Source organism: Cryptomeria japonica, chromosome 1 (genome assembly GCF_030272615.1).
Source record: "Cryptomeria japonica chromosome 1, Sugi_1.0, whole genome shotgun sequence".
Classification (NCBI taxonomy): domain Eukaryota; kingdom Viridiplantae; phylum Streptophyta; class Pinopsida; order Cupressales; family Cupressaceae; genus Cryptomeria; species Cryptomeria japonica.
In genome coordinates this window covers 153,800,081-153,822,161 of record NC_081405.1, presented here as the reverse complement: position 1 = coordinate 153,822,161, position 22,081 = coordinate 153,800,081, and the positions used below count along the sequence as shown (strand labels likewise).

Genomic DNA, 22,081 nt, shown 5'->3' with positions numbered 1-22,081 from the left:
TTCAACTTCCTGTAGGGGAAATTCAAATGTCTATTCCCATTCCTGAAAGCTTTGTGGAACTAAAAAGGAGGATACCACTAGATTCAGGTAACTTAAATATTGCTCACTAATCTTCTTTTGCTTGCAGGGACAGTATGATTTTTGACACCTTAAGCATCTCTACTTCCTGGTGCATTGTACAACCTGGTGGTAATTTGATTGCAGACTTTGGTGTGGCTCGCGGTTAGGCTAAGAATTTGAGGGTCATGACTGTTGTGAGTAAGAATTTGCAGCCAAATATTTCAATGTGTTGTCCCACATCTCTTGCAAATGTAATGATAAACGCTGGGAGGAATTTCAGGAAATATGGCCCAAGATGGATGAGGTAGCTGTATTGATAGTGTATATCATTATCGATGCTTATAACATCAAAAGAATGGATCAACCTCATGTATGCTTCTGCTTTTAATGGCATTGTCATCATTTATATACTGGTGCAATCACAGCTTGGAATGGCTCTTGTAGCCACTTTCTACATGAGAATTACTAAGTTTTTTGTCATATTTTGTTTTATTGATTGGTGCATACACAGATTGACATGATCACATCAGTAAATGATTATAATTTGGTGTGATCACAATAGCATAAAATCTGGCTTCTGTTCATAACTGAACCTTTCATTGGTCTCCAGTTCTTCTATGGGGTTGAAATTTGGATGGGTTTGCAGCTTGACGGGGTATTCCAAGTTTGCAGCGCTGTGCAAAGTATGGTTTGGTATTGGCTGCCTGTATGGGTGCTTGGCATCCGGCTGGAGTTTTTTCTTCACTGTTGTCTTGGGCTGTGGCAATATGGATACCTCCAGGTGATTAGCAAATGAGCACAAGAATCTCACCATTGCTGTCACAAGGGTTTGATGGCTTGGTCTGATTTTGAGTTTAGTCTCTATGACAATTTTAATCCTTAAATATCATGACATATGACTTTATGTATTTTTCTTATATTAATATAATGTTCAGGGTTTGCCTTTTACTTCTAATCATTAATTTGGCTAAAAAGTCATCTTTGAGATTATCCCACTCATCACTGTTAATGATTTTTAATATAAAAAAATGTCTTCGAGGCTTTCACAATTTAACATGCCCCCGACAATAACCTTTAAATGAATTAAAGTCAAATATCAACTATTAATATAATCTATTATATTATATTGTTGTATAGGAGCAATATTTTAATTAGGTAATAATTGAAACAAGCAAGAAAGCATTTGCCACTGAGGATGGTACATACCTAAATAGGTAAGAGAAAATAAAATCTATCATTAGTCGTCCGTAGTCTAGTGCTATGTGCCCTTCACAATATTTGCATTGGATTTGTAACATAACACTGACGTTGACAATGCCGCATGCAAATAAACAGTCAATTTACAGTGATGTGATGATTTAATATTTTTATTAATATGAGTTTTAAAATTAAAATGTATTTTTCTCAAACGATGTAAAGTTGCAAGGCTTAATCAAAACATTTTAGTCAATTACAAGATCAATAAATCATTTTAAAAATATTTTTTGTATTTTACATGTTAATTTTGTAAAGAATTTTTTTTTTTTTTTTTTAATTCTTAAAATTGATTGGTTAACATGAACAATGATTAATAACTATTTAAACAATTTAAAAACATAATGAATGCAATAGTATCTTCACATGAATTAATAAGTTTCATTAATATTTCTTAAAAAACATATTAGAAGAAAAACCTTAGTTCAGACAACATGATCGTATGAATATTTATGTAGTCACATAAATCTGTCCATTTTAATTAAATAAATATTTCGTATTTATTTGATTAAAAATCCACTAGCCATCAATTAATTAAATTAATATTTAATTAATTCATCCCCAAACATTCTTCTATTAATTAAATAAATTATTCAATTTATTTTAATTAAATCCAATTCCAATCAATTAAATAAAATCTATTTATTTAATTAAATTCCCTTTTCCTCTTTTAAATAAATTAAATAAAACATTTATTTAAATCATTATCCTCCCCCCCACTTGCATTTTCCTACAAATGCAACTTGCACACATTTTGAAATAAATGAATTTTTATTTTAATAAAATCCCATTTTCCCTCACCCACCAAATCCACTTGCAAAATCTAATCCCCTTCTAGATTCTTCTAACCCCTTCCTAATTAACTTAATCCATCCCCTAATTATTGTCACATTCCTAAGCAAAATGGAGTCACTTCTCAAATGGCCCAAAGTCTTGGATAACCATTGAAGGTTTTCAACCTTCAACCACCAAAAACCCCAAAGTCTTTGAAAACCATTAAAGGCTTCCAACTTTCAACCACTTAATCCACAAAGTCTCCAATAACCATTAATGGTTAACCCAAACTCTCCCACATGGTTAAAACATTTGTTTTGACTCAACCTCTACCCAACCCAAGGGTCTCATCAAGCCTTTAATGCTTTGACCATGATTATCTCTTAATCATTTGCACAAAGGTTTATCCTTGCATTAACTCCTAATCCAGTGGGTAATCCTAATTTAGGCTTGACTCTTAGCCTTTAGATAACCATGAGGTCTTCTCAGGCCTTTAATGCCTCCAACCTCTTCTCTCAACCCAATCCTGTGTTGACACTTGTCACCATTTCATTGGTGCAAATTGTGCACATGGATCCCCAACTTTCAAGCTTGGCCCTTGATTAAACCTTTCAATCCTGGCCATCCATTGCTCCATTTTTCCTATAAATAGAGCCCATTCCTTCATAATCCAGATCCTGAAAACTTGTAAGCATTTAGACTATAGCCATTTTAGAGAGCATTTAGCAATAGCATAACTAAATATTGTCTTTTTGGTTAAAACACATCATTTTAGCATAAAAATAGCTTTTCATTTCATGTTTAGAGCTATTCTATAAATCTCAATCCTCCATAAGCATCCATAGTGCAAAAAGCTGCTGAGAGCTACACTATTTTGGAACTTGGAGAGGAGAGGAACAAGGGAGAAGGAGCTAATCTCATGCTAAGAGACAGTTGGAGATGTCTCATTGTCTTACTTCTTTAGTTAGATTCATTAGCATGTGTTTTTAGTGTCTCCTTTGGAATGCCTTCATTGTTTCAGTTTTTGATTGACTAACTCTAACATCTTGTGTGTTTTGTGTTGTTTGATCTTAAACTAACATTGTGCCATTTAGGAGGGCATCAGTTAACATGAACAATGATTAATAACTATTTAAACAATTTAAAAACATAATGAATGCAATAGTATCTTCACATGAATTAATAAGTTTCATTAATATTTCTTAAAAAACATATTAGAAGAAAAACCTTAGTTCAGACAACATGATCGTATGAATATGGTAGCATATATGTATTATTCAGATGCAAATCATGCACCTCCAGAGTATAAATTAACCAAAACTAACATGTTATGGCCCTGCTTTTCCATCAGGTCGCCATTCAAAAAATGATAAAACAGAGAGGAAATCAAAGTCCCACAAGCCAAGCCTTTATTAATGTTGGAAGATTACTGTTGAAGTTAGTGACCAGTTACAGCCATCAACACCAGGTAACCACCATGCCCGGTAAGAGATCTTATTTGTGGAGATGTTCTCAGAATTACAAAAGAATATTAGGTTTAGATTTCTGATGTAGGTTCATTTTGAGGATACCAATACCGATTGTAGAACCATTGGGAATCACCCACTACAGCATCTCCATCCTGATTACGATGCCAGTTATAGTAAGCATGAGTTCGATTTTTAATGTCAAAGATTGCATGTCCAAAACTTGCTTCCCTGTATGCAGAGTATTCAGGTTGAGGGTCTGTATACCTGCAATCATTTCCCATGCAAACCGTGCGTGATTTTTACATAAATCAAGGACTGTGACAGATAAAAGAAGAATTCTGAAACCTAATAGCAGTATGAATGAAATTTGTTCTGTTACATGAAGCAATAATTGACCTATGATCTGAGCCACTTTTCCAACTTACACTGATGCAAGGCCTTCTATATTTCCTCCATCGCCTACAGTAATGTACACTGGGGAAGATGAATTAAACGCAGGTGTACACTCCCCATTTGTTATGTTATAAGCCACGTTCGATACCCGCTTCTGCAAAGGCAAAAATCAGAGATATAACTAAAAGTTGGGGGGAGGGGAATTTCTGAACTGTTTAATGGCTGCAAGTGTATGGGTCCAAGTGAAAAACAAATTAGTGCTTCTTAGGTAGTACATTCCTGGAGATTGTAAGTCCAAGGCTCAGAATGTCATGAATTGAAAAAGAAAACCCTACAAATTGCTTTATGCTAAAGGTTTCTTTATGAATAGGCATAAAGCAAGTGCCTTTTGCTTTAATGGTAGCCGTTGCTATTGCTTCTAAATTGACATGAAGAAACTAAGGTTTCCTGTCCATCAAAGTACTTGTATCTCTTTTCTCCCCAATATTTGCATTAGGTGAGCAAATATTGGCTCAGATTAGAGAGATGTAGAAAATTACAGGGAGCGAAGCAGGAGTTCTATATCAAGGATGAATTATATGCTCTCCAAATTAAGATTATTAAGAAAACTCTTAACAATGGAAAGTTGAAACTTACTGATCTCTCATAGGCATGAACATGACCTGCGAAAACAACGTCAACCTTATATTTTGTAAACCACGATTCAAATTGGACTCGCATAGTCTCCCCTTCCATGTAGTGGTAAGTATTGCTATTGTACCATGGGCTGTGCATGAGAACAATCAACCATGGTGTTTCTGATCTGTTAACCTTTGGAAGTTCGTCACTAAGCCATTGATACTGGGGAGTATATTTTCCTGTACAGTAAACAATTTTGTAAATCTCAAGTCTTGATGAAAAGATATATAAATCTACTGTTCATAATTTGTATAATTTCCTCTAAGAAACGCACAAGATAAAGGAGATGGTCACCATATGCTTTAAAATTGATCAAATTTTACTAGGAGTGTAGGTTGACATTGCTTATAGATATAACGCGACCTATAAAGGCACAATTTACGGGGAAGAATATAGCTGCAAATTTAATCGCTGGCCTTAAATTTGGTGAAGTTTAGTTACAAAGTTGTAACAATTTTTCTGTGGAGGCATCTAAATAATTTATTAGATATAATAACAAGTATATGAGAGCAAAACCCTGGCACTATTATGGAATTGCATAGCACGAATTCCAAATATCTACTTAGGACAAAGAAGAATCCTTTTATCACAATTTTGCATTCAACAAATTGCTATAGAAAAGCATATTACCATTGACATAAAGTGGTGTTTTTGTTGGGAAAGGTGTCTTAACCTTACGTCCTAATGTTCATATTTATTTATTATTTTGTTGAGGGTATCCCAGTTTGAGCCAGCGTGTCAGATTTTTTTAAAAATGGCTAAGAAGTTGTAGAGCATCTAATGTCATTGTCATTGTGACATATTTGAGTATCTTATGACATTTTGAGGTGGAAGTTACTTATGATAAACATGATGCATAAGAAGAGAATTAAAAAGGTTACATTGGAATCTTAACCAACATTATGATGGTTTATGACACATGTCATAGAGCATATTTGACTGCATAATGAATCCAAATTGGGGCATCTAAGTTGCGTGGTCAAATATGGCAAGTTATAGAATATGACAAGGTGTAAGAGAATAATATAAAATATCTTGGAAGACCAAGACCAAGGGAATTGGAAAATGACATGGATTTGGGTGCCCCACTTTTCGTAGGTTTGCTCATGGTTTTCCAAAGCATTTGGTGGTTTCCTATTTGTGCTTCATCTATTTATTGGGTGCTTGGGTTGGAGTATGCATAGTGAGCTTTGCGAGTATTGTAATGTTGCCAAAATTATATTTGATGGGATACTCCTATAAGGCCATGTCTCTGGATATTGTGTCGTTAACTTTTGTTGCTGATAATACAAATAATTTGTGTTTTGGAGAGCGGAATTTTCTCCTGAAGGGTTTTCTCCACATAAATCACTTTATTATGGTATATTGTTTATATGTTGTTTTTCATTGTAACAGTAAATATTTAATTGTTTTTACACATACCTCCTATCATAGATTAATGTAAGAAATATTCCACACCTCTACTTACCCCAGCCTTTTTTATAATGAGATTTCCTTATCTGTGAATTAATTTAAGATTAATAAAAATAGGAAACCACCAAAATACAAAACAAAAAATCATATGATATCATGGCAGCAATGTGTAAAAATATCTTGGTGTCGTTGAACATCTTGATAGCTGTTAAATATAAACTGTACTCAACACACATCGGTTAACCGTTAAACAACAACCTATGCAATTTCCATTTATTAAAAAATATTCATTATTTCCAAATTTGTACAAGGTGTTAATTTTTGATGTAGTATGTACACATAAAGATACACATTGACAAATTTTGCATTAGGTTGTTATTGAATAATACAAGCAAATCACTATTTGGCATCATTCATATCTTATCCTTTCAAAAAGAGATGAACTAGACATTCAAAATATTAGAAATGCCGTTAATGTTCAAAATTTATCTTATGTGTGTCATTTATTTACTTGATATTCTATCATGTCAACTGCTATAAGCATTTTAAAACCTGGAGACATGTACGACAGTTCCTCAAAAAGGTTTTTAGTTGTTTCCACCTCCGTGAGTCATTACTAATTGGTGTTTGACATTGTAATCAGAACTTGTTTATTTTTGTGGGCTGTATTGATTTTAAACTAGTACAAGCATGCTCGAATTCTTTAAAAACATCCCATGCCCATTTCCTATTTTTATTACTGGATTTTATTTGATAAGCAAATTGTCTGATATTTTCTGTCTTACTTTTTCTCAAGTGTCGAAACCATGTTATTAATTTTCCTCCAGTAAATGTCATGTAACTGTTTATTTTCCCTAAATAATTTGTAGAAGCCGTGATCAAATTTATCCAAACTTTCTAATATTTTTAGCCAATGTTGTATTGACAAACTAGCTTTAAGGACATAGATTATAAATTTAGTCACTGATGTTGACCCTTGTAATTGATTCTTAATGGAGTGATTTTAAGTGTGATAGCTTGATTTGATTTAGGTGAGGAGTATTTGAAGATCGTCGAATAGATACTGTGAAAAGAATCAAAATTTCCAAATCGAAAATGGTTGGATATTCTTTAAGAACAATGTTGTGACTCCCCATTTCTGTGTGTAAGTGCAGAGTGTCAATACGATTAAATCCCTATCAAGAATCTTTAATGGAAATTAAAAAAATGTAGGGAATATTTTATTGAGAATGAACTTAGCATGCTCTATTTCTAAGAAATTGGTTTTCCAAATAGGCTGTGTACACCCACTTTTGATGGTAATTTTGTCTTTTCTGAAAAGTCCATACATCTTATGTAAAGGGAGTGGGTTGGGAAACTTGTGTAGATATCTCTACTGTTTGTTAGCAAACTATACAGCTTTGAATCTACATATCATAAGTCAGAAATGAAAAGGAACAAAATTAAAGGCATTTAAAAAGAATTTAAACAAGACCCACCATATGCTGAGTATGAGGAGAGGACAATGATGTACGCTGATGCACGCTTAATTGAGTACCAAAATGGAGCCGTGCTTTGTGAGTAACGATATGGGACATGATATCTATGCATGTATGGTTTGAAAGGATGTATTTCTCCCTGATATACAAGACACCAAAATAGATTAAAAAAATTAGAAATTAAAAACAAGCAATTGTAAAGAAAACAGGATAGCACTAGAGTACTTCACTTGGTCAACTAATCTCCACTCAAGAAACACATCCATGACAATAACTTAGATCATTATATAGAGCGAGAAAATTTGGAATTAATATTATAATCTTTATCTTGTCATGTTTCTTTATTTAGGCTAAAATGTATAACAGGTTGAAATGATGTATATAAGCATGATCAAAATTGCTGATATTAGTAGTGCACAATATGCAGCCAAATTTTCAAAGACTAACTGTTCCCCTCATCAAATGCATACTAGTTTTAGAAGTTTATTTTCACCTGTTGTGGAATTTCAAGTCTAAGATTGTATATATAACATCCCAAGCCTTGATAAGAAATAAAAGCTAATATAATTGATGAGTAATCTTGTAAATGTTGGTAACACCCTCGTGAACTCCATTAAAGTCTTTGAGAAAGAATCTTCCAATGACTTTAAATGTTGGCGGCTTAGTTTTCCTTGTCAGAGTATTTGATTCAAAGAATTCCTGCATTATTCAAAAGGCTTTCCAAGCGTTTTCCAAAAGGTGGCCACAACAAAAGTTCTTAATATTGAGGAAGGGTAGTCATCAAAAGTTGACCTTTGGAATTGCAAATCTGTTATATTTTCAAGGTGTGGCCCTGGAAAAATATTCATATCTTGCAATCTGGATAAGCAAATTTCTGCTGCTTTTGATCTGCTTTCTCTTGTTTTTTTTCCCTTAAATTTAGGTGAGGAAAGAAATCATCTGAATGCAAGTTTTCTTGAAGATCTAGTTTTCAGCATGATACATAAGTTTAATAGGAAGGATGTTGTCAATGCTAGACAATGGTGCTTACAATTTTGAAAGACCTATTTTCAATATACATTTGCGCAATTAATTTTTTTTTCTGTGACATTGATTAATTGGTTTTGTTCTAAGTAAAACTGGAAAAGTAGAAAGGAACTTTCTTAGGAAGGAAACTTCTAAGCCCCTCATCACTCATCCAATCCTTGCTGCCCCTTTTTTTTCAAACTTCCATCGAAGTTGATTTCAATCAAAAGGAGGGATCCATTAAATTCTGTTCAAGACCTTGGAATACTGGAATTTGCAACAGAATAGGATTTGCCACTTTTTGGCCAGCCCATTATCTTTGATATTAGAAGATAAAAATATATCTTGACAATGATGAGAGAGGATATAGCCAATGTTTTAAATATGAGCGTGAACCACACAGATCAAGTCTTTTCAAGAGGTGATGGTATTTTCAAAGCTTATTCCATTTCATTTCCTCCATAGTGTTGACGTGTATTTTGTAGAATAAAATACCCAAGGGTACCTTATCCTCTCTTGAATAAAGACTCTGATTGCTGAAGATGTCGTGAAAAAGGATCAATTAGGATGACTCCAAGGTTCTTCGATGTAGGGTCTCTACGTGTGGATAAGCACCAGTGGTCGTTGTGAATGCTGTTTCATCAAGGGGCCTTACGTTTCCGAATTGTAGGAACAAAATTTCCTAAAACTAACAAGTTCTCAAAAAAGATCAAAGGATAGGGTTTGCAAGAGATGGATTCTAATCTAACCCTAAGAATGACTCAATGTAGGCTAAATCTACCAATCTTAGTATTGCCAAGGAATTACAACTTTACTGGAATTGATGCGATCTTGTAAGGTGACTAATGATTTTTCAAATCATCAAGAATTATAGACACTACTATGAAGGTACATATCAATAGTTCAATAATGATTGAAGGTTCAAGCAATCCAAATATCTCCAGTTGACCACACAAGGCGTTCTTACAATCAGTAAGAAGCTAGTGGTTTGGAACGTGAATCTCACCAAAGATCAAGCTCGACACTTAGTCCTTCAAACTTAAAAATGCTACTTCGACTGAGAATGATTCAAGAAAGTAAACAACCATGAAGATAGCCACAAGAATTGCAATAAAACACCATAATTTCAATATTTTAATGATCTCAAAGCCAAAATAGACAACAATTGCTTGAAATTCCTTCTTCAATGCTCAATCTTGCTACAAAATAACTTTCTTCTCTCCAAAAGCTCTAATCTTCTAACTGCTAATTTCTAATAATCTAATGATCTAATGAAAATGAGTGAGGGTATATATAGCATCCTCAATTACAATGAACGGCCTAGATCAAAAGAAGATCAACGGCTGAGATTCTGACACCTAAACCCTAATTAGGGTTTGTTACAAAAAGTTCCCCTTTTATTGAACAATATTAAATGCATAGCCAAATATTTAATTGGCACAAAAATCTAGGAAACATAGACCAATGATAATTAAGGTGCCACATCATCTACAACAACCTCTCTTCTAGAACCTTATTCCCTTTCCAATGCTCTTTCTTAGCATATGCAATGAATCTGGACACAATTCCCTCAATCTCAGCAATAGGAATCTCGGGAAGATTCCTCATTCGTTCCTCCAAATGGATAACCTGATCAAAGGCCTTGAGAAGGGCTGCATCCCATCCAGGTTCGAGTTCTTTGATCTTCTCAATCAGGAGCATAGTAGCGAACATTTGATCCCGTTGCTCATCTGTGATGACATTCTCATCTTTGCAAAAGATGACCTTGACTCTTTCTTCCAACTCTTGAAGGTCCACATCTGTCTCAACTTCGATCCTCCTGCCAAGAATGGTACATAATACCTCAAACACCTTGTCCTGAATTGGATGGATGACGCCTTTAACTTGATTGCATTTGGTGCTGATATCCTCGAAAAGAACTTCTTTCATCTCGAGTAGAGTTGACCACTGAAGTAAATTATGAGCTCCTCCTTCCATTATCTTTTCTTGTGCCAGGATCTTCCTTGGTGTTTGCCTAATCACTTGTAGAACAGGAATGATAACATCTCTAGTGTGGGCAAAAGCGGCTACTGTTATCATTAGGTTGTGGATGATCTCAAGGACCTGGATAGCTCGGTGGATTGTCTGCATCATTCTTGTTGCAAATTCAACGGCAACTGTGTGGGATTTGTCAATCCAAGAGCTCATAAGCTGAACCAAGCTCTTGACTCTCTCTGCCTCGCCAACTGATTCAAGGGGAAGTGCTTGCACAAGAGACACTGCTGGATCCTGACGTCCCAAGGGCTGATTGAGATGGATGAAGTAGCCTCTCCAAGCACCTCTCTCTCTCTCAAGCTTTCTATTCTTTTCCATTTCTTCCTTAAGCTTGTCTTTAAGTACTTCAAACGAATCGGTTGCCTCATCCAGTGCTTGTTCAGCAGTGAGTGGACCAAGCTCAAATGTTTCTACATCGTATTCTTCTACAAGGATTTCACCTTCATACTTGTCCACTGTCGGTGTAGCTATCTGCAACTTCCTGGACCCTGTCTCATCTCTAATCATCTTGGACATCTTGGTGGCCTTCTTCTTCTCCGTTATTTCCTGAGAATTTCCTACAAGGCTCTCTAAGTCAATCACATTACCTTCATCCTCGATCACAATCACCCTTGTCAGTCTCTCCTTCAACCAATCTGGAATGGCGGATCTCGTCTCTCTAACTTGTATTTCTTTAGGCAAAGGTTCTTCTTCTAGGAGAGGAGATGTCACTTCATCATCATTCTTGTCTTCATGTAGCTCATTGACTTGGGGAGATCGACTTGATGAACGCTGGGGTGCCTTCCCCTTTTCAGGTCTATCATTTTGTACTATTGACTCCATAGACTCATCCACCTCAGGCATCGTCATCTCTTGTCCTTCAACTTGACTTGTCCTTTTCTCATGTCGAGATGATGTACCTGATGAGCGATCTTGATTAGCCTCTTGCTTCTTCTTGGAGGGTTCCCTTTTCTCAGGTCTTTCTTTCCTCTTCGTGCCTCTAGGATGAGAATTGTCTTCACTTGCGCTTGCTCCTCCTTCTTCTGGTCTTTCCTCCAAAGTATAAGTCATTGGTACGTTCTGTTCTCTTAACTTTTGATGTTGTACATCCACCCATCTGCGAGTACATGACAAAACTGGAGCCATCAAAGCTCTCAAGTCTGTAATCTCAGGCTCGTTCCAATCTATCTTCACTGCCTTGTCTTCTCTATCATAGGATGACTGGAGATGTCTGCCACTGTCCTGAGCTTGATCGGCCACTCTGTAAACTTTACATTTCCTGATGAAATCTAAAGGCAATCTGGAATGCATCTTTCTTTTCACTTCTAAATCACTTGAGAGATTCATCCAAAAGTCTTCTACCTGAAATTCGTGCTTGTACTTCCTACCATATGTCTCTTCTATATACCCATAAGGATCAAAATTCTCCCTTGAGGCAAAGAACGTGAATGAATATGAGGCCAACTCCCTCTCTGCATCATCCAAGGCTAGAGCATTAGGACATACCTCAATTGAATTCCCCAATATGATGAGCACGGGAGCTCCATTTCTATGTCTGTGTCTGAATGCCTTCGCATAGTTTGCCAACTGCCTAGTGACCTCGAGTAGCACTATCTTGTCTGTCGGATACCTCGGCAACATGTAGGGTGTGAAGGACACCCATGAACTCTGATATATGTAAACTTTTGAAACTGGATGAACCAAGCACCGTACCTCTTTATAAGTTCTTGTGCATCTTGAGATAGTCGGTTGTGAATCCCGCCTTGTAATATCCTAGTGATGTTCATCGTGAAGGTATCATTGACTAACATGTAGTCACTTCCTGGTGGATGATGCAAATGAACATAAGAATCACAAACTCTGACTTCTCCGGGTCCTCTTCCGATCACTCCTCTGTGAGGTAGTCCTGCATATTCAAAACTCCTGATCAAGGCATATATGATGTATGAGCTCATGTGAAATGACTTGGTAGGCTTTAGTCTTCTTAACTGCACGTCCAAGCAATGGCTAATAATTCTAGCCCAATGAATCGTTCCTTTTCCTTGAACTATCACTTGGATGAAGTAGAACATCCACTTCTCAAAATAGAAGGCCTGAGGAGCCCCTGTAACTCGATTGAGCAAAGTTATCAAATCTCTGTACTCCTCTTGGAAGTCGATCCTATGTGGTGTGTTGGGAATCTTGCTCAAGCGAGGACGACTTTTGAGTAACCAACTCTTATTGATGATGTTCAAGCAAGAGTCTGGATCATCTTCATACATGGACTTGGCTCCTTCTAGGCTCTTGTAAATCATATCTTTATGCTCTGGAAGATGGAGAGCCTCACTTATAGCCTCCTCTGAAAGGTAAGCCAAAGTGTTCCCTTCCTTGGACACGATTGATCTTGATTGTGGGTCATAATGGCGAGCACACTCGATCATCAGCTCATGGCACTGGACTGCTGGAGGGAAACCGGCCGCCTTGATGATGCCACTTTCAATTATTCTCCTTGCGACAGGTGATGGCTTTCCAATGTAAGGGACCTCTTGAAACATCTTCACACTGAAGTTTCCCAAGTTGGTATCTCCAATGTTGCTCCACTTTGACACGATCTTAGTCTCCAATTCTTCATTCCTCTGATCTTCCTTCATGAGAGCTGGACGACTAGTGGATGCTCCTGCCTTTGGGGTCGCCATCTTGACACCTACACAACATTTCATAATGAGTAATATATTTTGCAACGTAGAAATATAGAGTAGAAAGGAAGACAAAAGATTTTAATTAGGAAACTTCATGATAAATCTTTGAGTTATCATTTCCTAATTAACTACGCAATTTTCAAAAACTTGAAATTCAAAATTCAAAATTTCAACATTGGGACTAGGATGATCTCGCCATACCTCCACTTGAGAATTAATTCTAAAAAATGATGCAAAAATAAGGTGAATTTTGGCTGGGCGAAATGTAAATTGAAGTCCTTCCTTTAGCAAAATGCGCCTCCTTTAGTCTTCTCAAGCATCAATTCCACCACCTTTAGTCTTCAACACTTAAGATAATTCGCTCCAACTAAACCAGATTTCGCACCTCCTTCCTTGCTCCTCAAATCGCACTTGAAATAATGGATGAATGATGGATTAAATTTGATCAAAGCACCTCCATTATATAGGGTGTTCACCATTTCATTTCCCTATAGGCCGACTTGATGAAAATAGGCAAAAAATTAAATAAAATTAAAAAAAGGAAGAGGCCGACTTAATAAAATAATAAAAATGATACCTCAAGTGCTCCCTTTTTTAATTTTAATTTCACAAACATTAATTTTAAATAAAAAATCAATTTTTTGGAGGCTCAAAATTAATTTATTAAGTGCTATGCTCTTTTATTAAATGCCAATTTAATTAATTCTTTTTTCAAATATTTCGAAGTTGATGATTTTGGCATTTCATGCGATTTGGAGGATGTTAACGTTGGGATATTGCAAAATAAAGAATGCACATGTTAAGCGCTCTGGTCCCTTGGAGAGGGCCAGGAGCACTTTTTTCATTTTTAGGCTAGGATTCTCAATTTTTTGAAGTCAAACCTTTGTTCACCATGTTTTAGAAGATCCTTCCCATCTCATACAACTTTGCCTTAGCATAATCTCGGAGGGAATTTATTGTTTTCAAAAAAAGCGCTCTGGTCCTTCAGTGAGGGACGGGAGCACTTTTGAGTCCATTGCATGAATTCTTGATCACATTAATCTTCAATTTACCCTCAAGGCGTAGAATATCACATTTCATTCCATCTTGAGCCTTGGTAATAAAAATATCATTTCAAAATGCAAGGTAAATGGCCATACTTGGAAATTGCGGCTTGGTCCCTTGGTGAGGGATGGGAGCACTTTTGCCAGTTGTCGTCAAAATTTGCAACTCTCGCATCTCAATTCCACTTCAAGGCATTTTAAACACCTTTTCAAACTTGCGCCTTGGCCTCAATTTGTCCAAAATTGGTGAGAAAGGCAAGATAACATGTTAAGTGCTCTGGTCCTTCAGTGAGGGACAGGAGCACTTTTTCAACTTCAAGCTTATCTGTCCTTTGCTAGCTTCCCAAATTATCTTCAATGGGCTAATCATGTCCTCTTCCATTCATTTCGATCACAAACTTGCCTTAGCCTTGCAGGAAATTCACACTTTTTTGGAAAATCGCTCTGGTCCCTTGGTGAGGGACGGGAGCACTTTTTGAAAATTGCTCTGGTCCCTTGGACAGGGATAGGAGCACTTTTTCACTTCTTGGCGTACTTCTTTGTTCTTTAAACCTCTCAATTGCGTCCAAGGCATAAAACATCATTCATCCTTCCCATCCAAGTCAAGTTTTGCCATAAAATATCAAAAAAAGAAGAGAAACTTGAAAAAGTGGCATGGTCCTTCAGTGAGGGACGGGAGCACTTTTTGTCATTTGGGTTGATTTACTCCTTTGTAGACTGCTTAAATTATATTCAATGGACAAAACATGCTTCCCTTAACCTCTTCAAATCATAAAATCACCTTAACCTTGCAAAGATAGTGCAAATTTGAAATTCAGTGCTCCGGTCCCTCAGTGGGGGACGGGAGCACTTTTTGCCTTCTAAGCCAAATTGTCTCACTTTTCACCTCGAAATTTCTTTGCTAGGGAAGATTTCATCTTACTTCATGCTATGAATAGAAGTTAACGTCCAATAGAGGTCTAAAATTATGCATATAAAGAAAAGTGCTCTGGTCCTTCAGTGAGGGACGGGAGCACTTTTGACCTTCTAGGCCAAAACTTCATTGTTTCATTGTTTTCAATCAAGTCTGGATGCTCTATAATGTTCATTTCGTCCTTCACCATGCCTTTGATGTCTCAATTTAACCAAACAAGGCTAGGAATGGCCCAATAAGTCTTTTCGCCCCGGTCCCTCAGTGAGGGACGGGAGCACTTCGCCTTGGTCCCTTGGAGAGGGACAGGAGCACTTTTTCCTTTAACCTTCAGAATTCACCATTTTTGTGTCTTCAAAATCTTCAAAAATATCGAGTCATGTCCAATTATCATTCCGGAAGACCTTGCACAAAACAAAATAGAAAAGTTAGTGACAAATATGCATAAAATAACATTTGTGCTCTGGTCCCTTGGTGAGGGACAAGAGTGCTTTTGTCCTTTCTGGCTAAAATATTCAAAATTTAGGTCTCCAATCATTTCACAAGGCAGAATTAGGTCATCTTCAAGGCTAGGAATCAGTTAGCAAGCCCTCGCAAAACAAGAAATTGCACTTAGAATGAAATTCGCCCTGGGCCTCCAGTGAAGGACAGGAGCATTTTTGTTGTTTCAGGTATCATCTTGCCTCCAAAATTTGATCAAAATTTACCTAGGCAAAAATGTACAATTTCATCTTCAAAGTGCTAACACTTAGACAAAATTTGAATTTTCCCTCAAAAAAACCCTGACTAGACCTAACCTGAGACATATCTGACTTCCTGACAGACTTATCTTACTTCAATAATCAACCTTCGGAAGGACACTTAATAACTTTCAAAATTTGACTGGACTCAGCTTGAAAAATATCCAAAAGAAACCCCTAAGGTTTAGCCTTAGCCCAGACAACTCACTCACTCACTCAAAACCCTAAAAGTAGAGATAAGAACAAGCAAAATAGAAGCAAAAAGAGGGGGTCCCCATTTTAATGGGGCGATGTGTGAAATGGTCACAACACATAGGAACTAGAAAATTTAACCATGGTGATCATTGATGATAGAGTTATGATATTGGCATTTGCATACTCTATAATGACCACCTCTCAATTTTGTTTCCTATAGGGTTGCCCTTTTGTAATCTAGTGTGAAATTGTTCAGCCAAAGATCTCAAAATATGAATAGAAAGGAAAGCTAATGAAAAGTTACGTATTTGTTTCATCACTTTGAAGGTAATTAAAACAGATGGTCTTTACACAACTATTCCATGGCAACTATTTGTCCACGTCGGACAAGCCAAAAGAAGTGCTTGACTTTGGGCCATCTTGAAAAGTTACATATCTAATTCTAATGATCGTTATAGCTTCATTTCTCTATTTTACAATTAGCATATACAAAGCCTAGCACACAATTTCCTAATTGAGTGAAATTCCATCGGATTAAATATTTGGACATTAGTAAAATGGATCATACAAAAGCCTCATTTCTTTTTTTGAAACTATAGCCATTGGCAATCTCTACCAATGGAATCAAACATGTGGGTCTTCTAGTGGTGTTGCTCCATACTTGAGTATTGCACAGTAACATACAATTGGCAAGATCTCTGAGTGATTGCAGTTTGTTTTCCTAGAGCTAGACATGACCATTCCAATTGTCCTCCCAAAATCTTGCTGTTCAACCATTGCCCATTTGCAAAGTGAGCCTTGGTTGCATATTAATGACTTCTTGTTTAATGTGCTTTCCCATTCTTGAAAGGGATTACTTCTGTTTTATGTTTATTTGGAATCAGTTTCAGAAATCTGATGTTTGTATTTGAAAATTGAGACCAACAACTAAGAAGCATTAGAGGAGATTAAAAAATGCTAAGCAATCTGCATTGCAAAGGCTAAGTTGACTGTTTCCATATTATTTATGTTTAACTCCCCTTCTACCTTTGTCCCTACAATAATATCTCAAGCCAAAAGGAAGTGTTTGAAGATAGGACCTCTGCTTGTCCATAAGAAATTTCTCTAGACCCCTTTAAAGTTTATGACTATGAAATTGGTATGGAGAGGAGTTGCATCATATAGATAGGAATAGCTCGAAAGATTGATATATATATATGTGTGTGTGTGTGTGTATGTATGTATGTATGAATAATAATTATTGTTGTGTTAAAATAAAAGTAAGCTGTACTAACAACTCACATAGCTATTCTAGGTGTGAGAAGAATCAGTTGGGATTGTATTTAGAATAAATTAATATTATATTATAGTGTATATATATATATATATATATATATATATGTTTGAATAATAGTTATTGTCGTGTTAAAATAAAAGTAATAATTATTGTTGTGTTAAAATAATAGTGAGCTGTACTAACAACTCACATAGCTATTCTAGGTGTGAGAAGAATCGGTTGGGATTGTATTTAGAATAAATTAATATTATATTATAGTGTGTGAGTATAAAAATGTAAGTGAATTTTTAACACAACTCATGTAGGGGAAGGGTACCAGTAGTGGACATAGCTCCAATAGTGGACAGCTTTTTGTCAACCTAACCCCCCGTTACTAGATTGTAAAGGAGCCCAAAAAATTGATAATGAAAAGTTCATTAATGAATATCACATGTACCAATAGTGGATAATTTTAGCTTTTTTGACCATAATTAGCCCCATTTGTGCCACCACTACTGGGACATTTGTGCATAACTATCGGGGTATTTGTCCACTACTATTGGACTACCACTGGATATAATTTATGAAATAATATTCCCCCCTGCAAAACCCCTTCCCTTGTATTAATGGGGTGTGTACAGTGTACATATATATATGAAAATTGTCTTTAATGTTTTTTTTTAAAAATTTCAAGCTGATTTTATGAAATAATAGACTAAACCAAGTATAATAGCTGAGACCCATGACTCTACTCAAAACCAAGCAAGTTGTTTTTTGACTTACACTAACAAATTTTAAAAATATAATTTATGAAAGAATATTTCCTCCCTACAAACCCCCCTCCCTTGTATTAATGGAGTACACACAAAAGGATGTTAGAAAGCATATTGTTTGGCATCAGCAACCCCCTGCTCCCCTTGGGTGGCAAAAGTTAAACTTTGATCGAACTTCCAAAGGGAACCCTAGCCTTGCAAGTAGCAGAATTTTTATCTAGAACTCTAGGGACCTTCTAGACTACGTGGGATCTCTTCCCTTTGGTCATAAGTCTAACAAAAGAAAAATGGCTTGCCATTGTGGCTTCTTTGAAGTTGGCTATTGAAAAAGGTTGTAATGTAATTATTGTGTGGTGCGGGAGCACCTAATAGGCCTTCATGCCTTAATGAGACCATGAGGTGCAATATCCTAAGGATTTTGAGTTCATTTTATGTAATAAGGTCAATCATGACCATTATTGATGTAATAAGTGTCAAAGGTCATTAGATAGGGTTTTGAGTCATAATGACGTCATATTGACAAGATTGTCAAAAATTGTCAAGATATCACAAATGTGTGTAAATGGGTCTAGTATGGAGTTCTATGACGTATCAAGGTGTTTTAAACCTATTTGGACCTATTTGAGTCATTGTTGGGTCATGGAAGTCTTTGATTAGGTCTAGGTTCCATTTGAGCAAAAATTGTCAAAGTTGACAAAAAAGTTGTCAAGCAAAATTTGCATTTTGGAGGTAATTATGTGTTGGTTGTTCAAATCAAGTTTTAAAGGTGGTTACAACCGATGAGAGGCATGGAGAATGTTTAAAAGTCCCTTCCCACGTTGAGTGTGGTTGGTTGTTCAATGTAATGAAGAAGAACATCAATAAAAGATTGTGATTTCCTGCATTTTTGTTGTATGTTTCAGACATGTCAGTCTGATTTCTGTTGTTTTTCTCATTGGAAACTCATTCATTTGCATTCTAAGGCATGTTTCAGACATGTCAGTCTGATTTCTCTTGTTTCAACTGTTGGATCTGGCTATAACTTGGGGAAAAGTTTTGTAACTAGGCATTATAAGATCTGACTGAAGAGATTGTCTTAATGGTCATTCTTTGGAAAGTTACGAATGACTGTTTTTCTGCATTTCATACTGAAAATCAGACTGTCATGAAGAGCAAGTTGTTGATGTTTTGAAGGTGGTTCAAGTGCAAAGAGGGCTTAGGAAGGTTGGTGAAGGAGTTTAAGGGTGTGGGAAAGTGTTCCAAATACAAACCAAGTGTTGGAAACCAAAGGAACTAATTAAAATGACCATAGTTAATGACTCTCCTAAATTTCATGTTGACTGTCACAGTTTGACAGTGTCTTAAATCATTACTCTTGTATGGTTGAAAAGTGGTCTTGTTGATGAGTTTGGTGACTGAGAGGAAGGTAGAGAATCCCTTCACCATAAGACAAATGTTTGGAGTCCTTAGAAGGAGGAATGAACTATGTAAATATGACTGTTCGCACAATTTGTATGACTGTCCCAAAAACAATGAATCCACATTGAGCATTGTTATGATCTCTTGGGTGGTTGGGGGGGTAGAGGACCACGTTTTTTCAAGTTGAGAAACCCTTCTAGGTTGTGTCAAGAGGGGTATAGGTGTTTGTGAGTATTCATTGCATGATGAGAGTGGAGGTTGGAGTCCTAGTGAAGGATTGGTGTTGAGTGAGTGGCCACAAGGGGTGTATGAATGTTGGAGGACTTGGATTGGGCTTTAGACATGTTGGTATTCCCTAGTTGAATGTATGCCAATGGTTGGTTAAGAGTTTGAGAGTAAGGGGGTACCTTTGGGTTATTGTAACCTTTTGAGTAACCAATGTTCTAGTGAGGGAACTAGTGAGTAAGTGAAGGGTTGTCACCTTATCGAAAAGGTGAGTTGGAAGAAAGATCTCCCTTAAGTGGTTGAGTGTGTGGATGCTCTGCATCATTGTTGAAGGTGACTCTCAAGTTGTTATTACAGGTCTTAGTAACTATAATTGCCTAATTGGAAGCTCTAAGAAGATTTAGACTTTAGCAAGCACTTTTCTAATATCTCTTTTGTGCATTTTTATCATTAACTAATGCCCTAGTTAATGTGGGGATTCTCCAAGATCCTTTCTCTGCCCTCTTCAACGATAATGTGGAATTGTGACTTTTGTTAGGAAACATTCTACTAGATGATAAGCCACCTTGATTAATCCAATGAAGTATCAATTTGTCATTCCCAATGGTAGTGGTCTCTTATTCATTGGTTTGTTAGATTTTGATGTGAGCATATGTTGGTACTAAAGGCATTTGCATTAATTAGAGCTATTCATTTCAGCTCCTGCCATGTGCTCACATATTTCATTCCTCCATTTCTCATGGTCTGCGGTTTCAAGGTGCATTATTTGGTTGATGCTTTGGTATGTTTCCTAGTGTTTGCATTTTGGCTATGTTTAGGTGGCATTTATTCATTCCCTACTGCTCTATTTATGGCTCCTAAGTGCTTCTCTTTGGTGGCAAGAGACTCATTCATGTCTTCAAAGGAAAATTTCAGATCATAGGCTTTGCTCTATTTTTTGGCCCTCTTCCCATTCTCTAATTAATATGGTGAAAATTTTCTTGAGTCTAAATGGCACTGAAGATAATGGAAGGCTCAGCTTGATTATCTTATTAATCAAGATAATAAGATAGTTGGGATGGAAATTTTCTCCAATGACTAAGAGACCATTTTTCTTGAGTCTAAATGGCACTGAGGATGATGGCGTTAAAAGCTGACTTCAAGGAAAAGCTTCATTTGATCTATGGGCTTAGATAGTTGGGATGGAAATTTTTTCCAATGAAATGTATTTCCCAGTGACATCTAATTTTTGTTTTCTTGAGACCAAACCTGTTCTTGGTCACAATAATGTGTAAGGGCAATTTGTGGCTTCAATTTGATTTCAAATTTTTAAGTACCATCTGCCTCCTTGCAAGACTTGGATTTCAAAGTTTTGCAAGATGATGTACTTGCACTACAAGAAGATTTTCAAAGTTTATCGTCATTCTATATTGATTAATATTCTTCTAGGGTCTCATAAGAGCTACAATTGTGATTGGGTGAGTGTATTCACTCTCCCACATTAGCTAGCATTGGTCTTGTTAACAGTAGGAACTTGTAGGAAATGATTTGTGGGTTTTTTTTCAATTCTCTAGGGAATTTTGGAAATTATGGTAGCTTGAGTTCCAAGAAAGTGATCATAACTTCTCAGGGATATTAACGTTACATTCTAGAATACTCTCTTAACGTTGATGAGGGTGTTGGTAGTTAGGTAGTAATTGTGTTTGAGTTTGCACTATTTCGTTTTGTTCCCTAATTCTTCAATATGACTTGTGGTTCTGGAGCATCATTTTGAGGTTTCAAAGTTTCAGGTTGCTGAGGTTGCACCCCTACTCTTTTAGGATTTTGAGTAGTTTTTACTGCAGTTCAATTGTGTTTGGAAACTACATTTGCAGGATTTTGTATTATGTGTATCATACTTTTGATCTTCAATTGATTGCCTTTGTTGTATGTTTGGTCCTTCATGGACTTTTGTTTATCATCTTCTTGATATGAATCAAGTGAGGTACTCTATAGATCCCTCTCTAATTGTATCAAAAAAACAAATGTTTTTATTGTTTTTTGCTAATTCCAAGTTGATTTTCTATTTTTTTGTAGACTCAATTGAGTCTGCTCTTGAGACTCGCAAGTGTTTGCAGCCTTGCTGACCTAAATGTGATCTAGTTTTTGAACTTATGGCATTTTTTTTGAAATAATACAAATTTGATGATGGAGAATGTTCAAATTATAATGGGGCATCCACTGTAGGCTTTATTTTAAGAGAAGATCTTCAAAAATGAGTGTTTTCCCTTTTTTGGCAAAATTTCTAGTTTTAGAAGTAGAAATAATGTAATTTCTATGGAAAAATCACCATGACTACAGTGAAGGCA

The 22,081-nt window shown here is 36.2% G+C and overlaps 1 protein-coding gene across 1 annotated transcript in view; it reads right to left on the bottom strand.

Annotated features, from left to right (window-relative positions):
- Nucleotides 1-3,334: 3,334 nt before the first annotated feature.
- The window catches only part of LOC131079727 (purple acid phosphatase 10), a 30,584-nt gene continuing 11,837 nt past the window's right edge, over nucleotides 3,335-22,081 (bottom strand). Inside the window, exons 5-8 of the mRNA XM_058017761.2 lie at nucleotides 7,520-7,658; nucleotides 4,587-4,807; nucleotides 3,983-4,104; nucleotides 3,335-3,821 (exon numbers count right to left, since the gene is read on the bottom strand). Coding sequence (XP_057873744.2) covers nucleotides 3,626-3,821; nucleotides 3,983-4,104; nucleotides 4,587-4,807; nucleotides 7,520-7,658 — 678 coding nt within the window. The 3' untranslated portion in view covers nucleotides 3,335-3,625. The remainder of the gene's footprint in view (nucleotides 3,822-3,982; nucleotides 4,105-4,586; nucleotides 4,808-7,519; nucleotides 7,659-22,081) is intronic.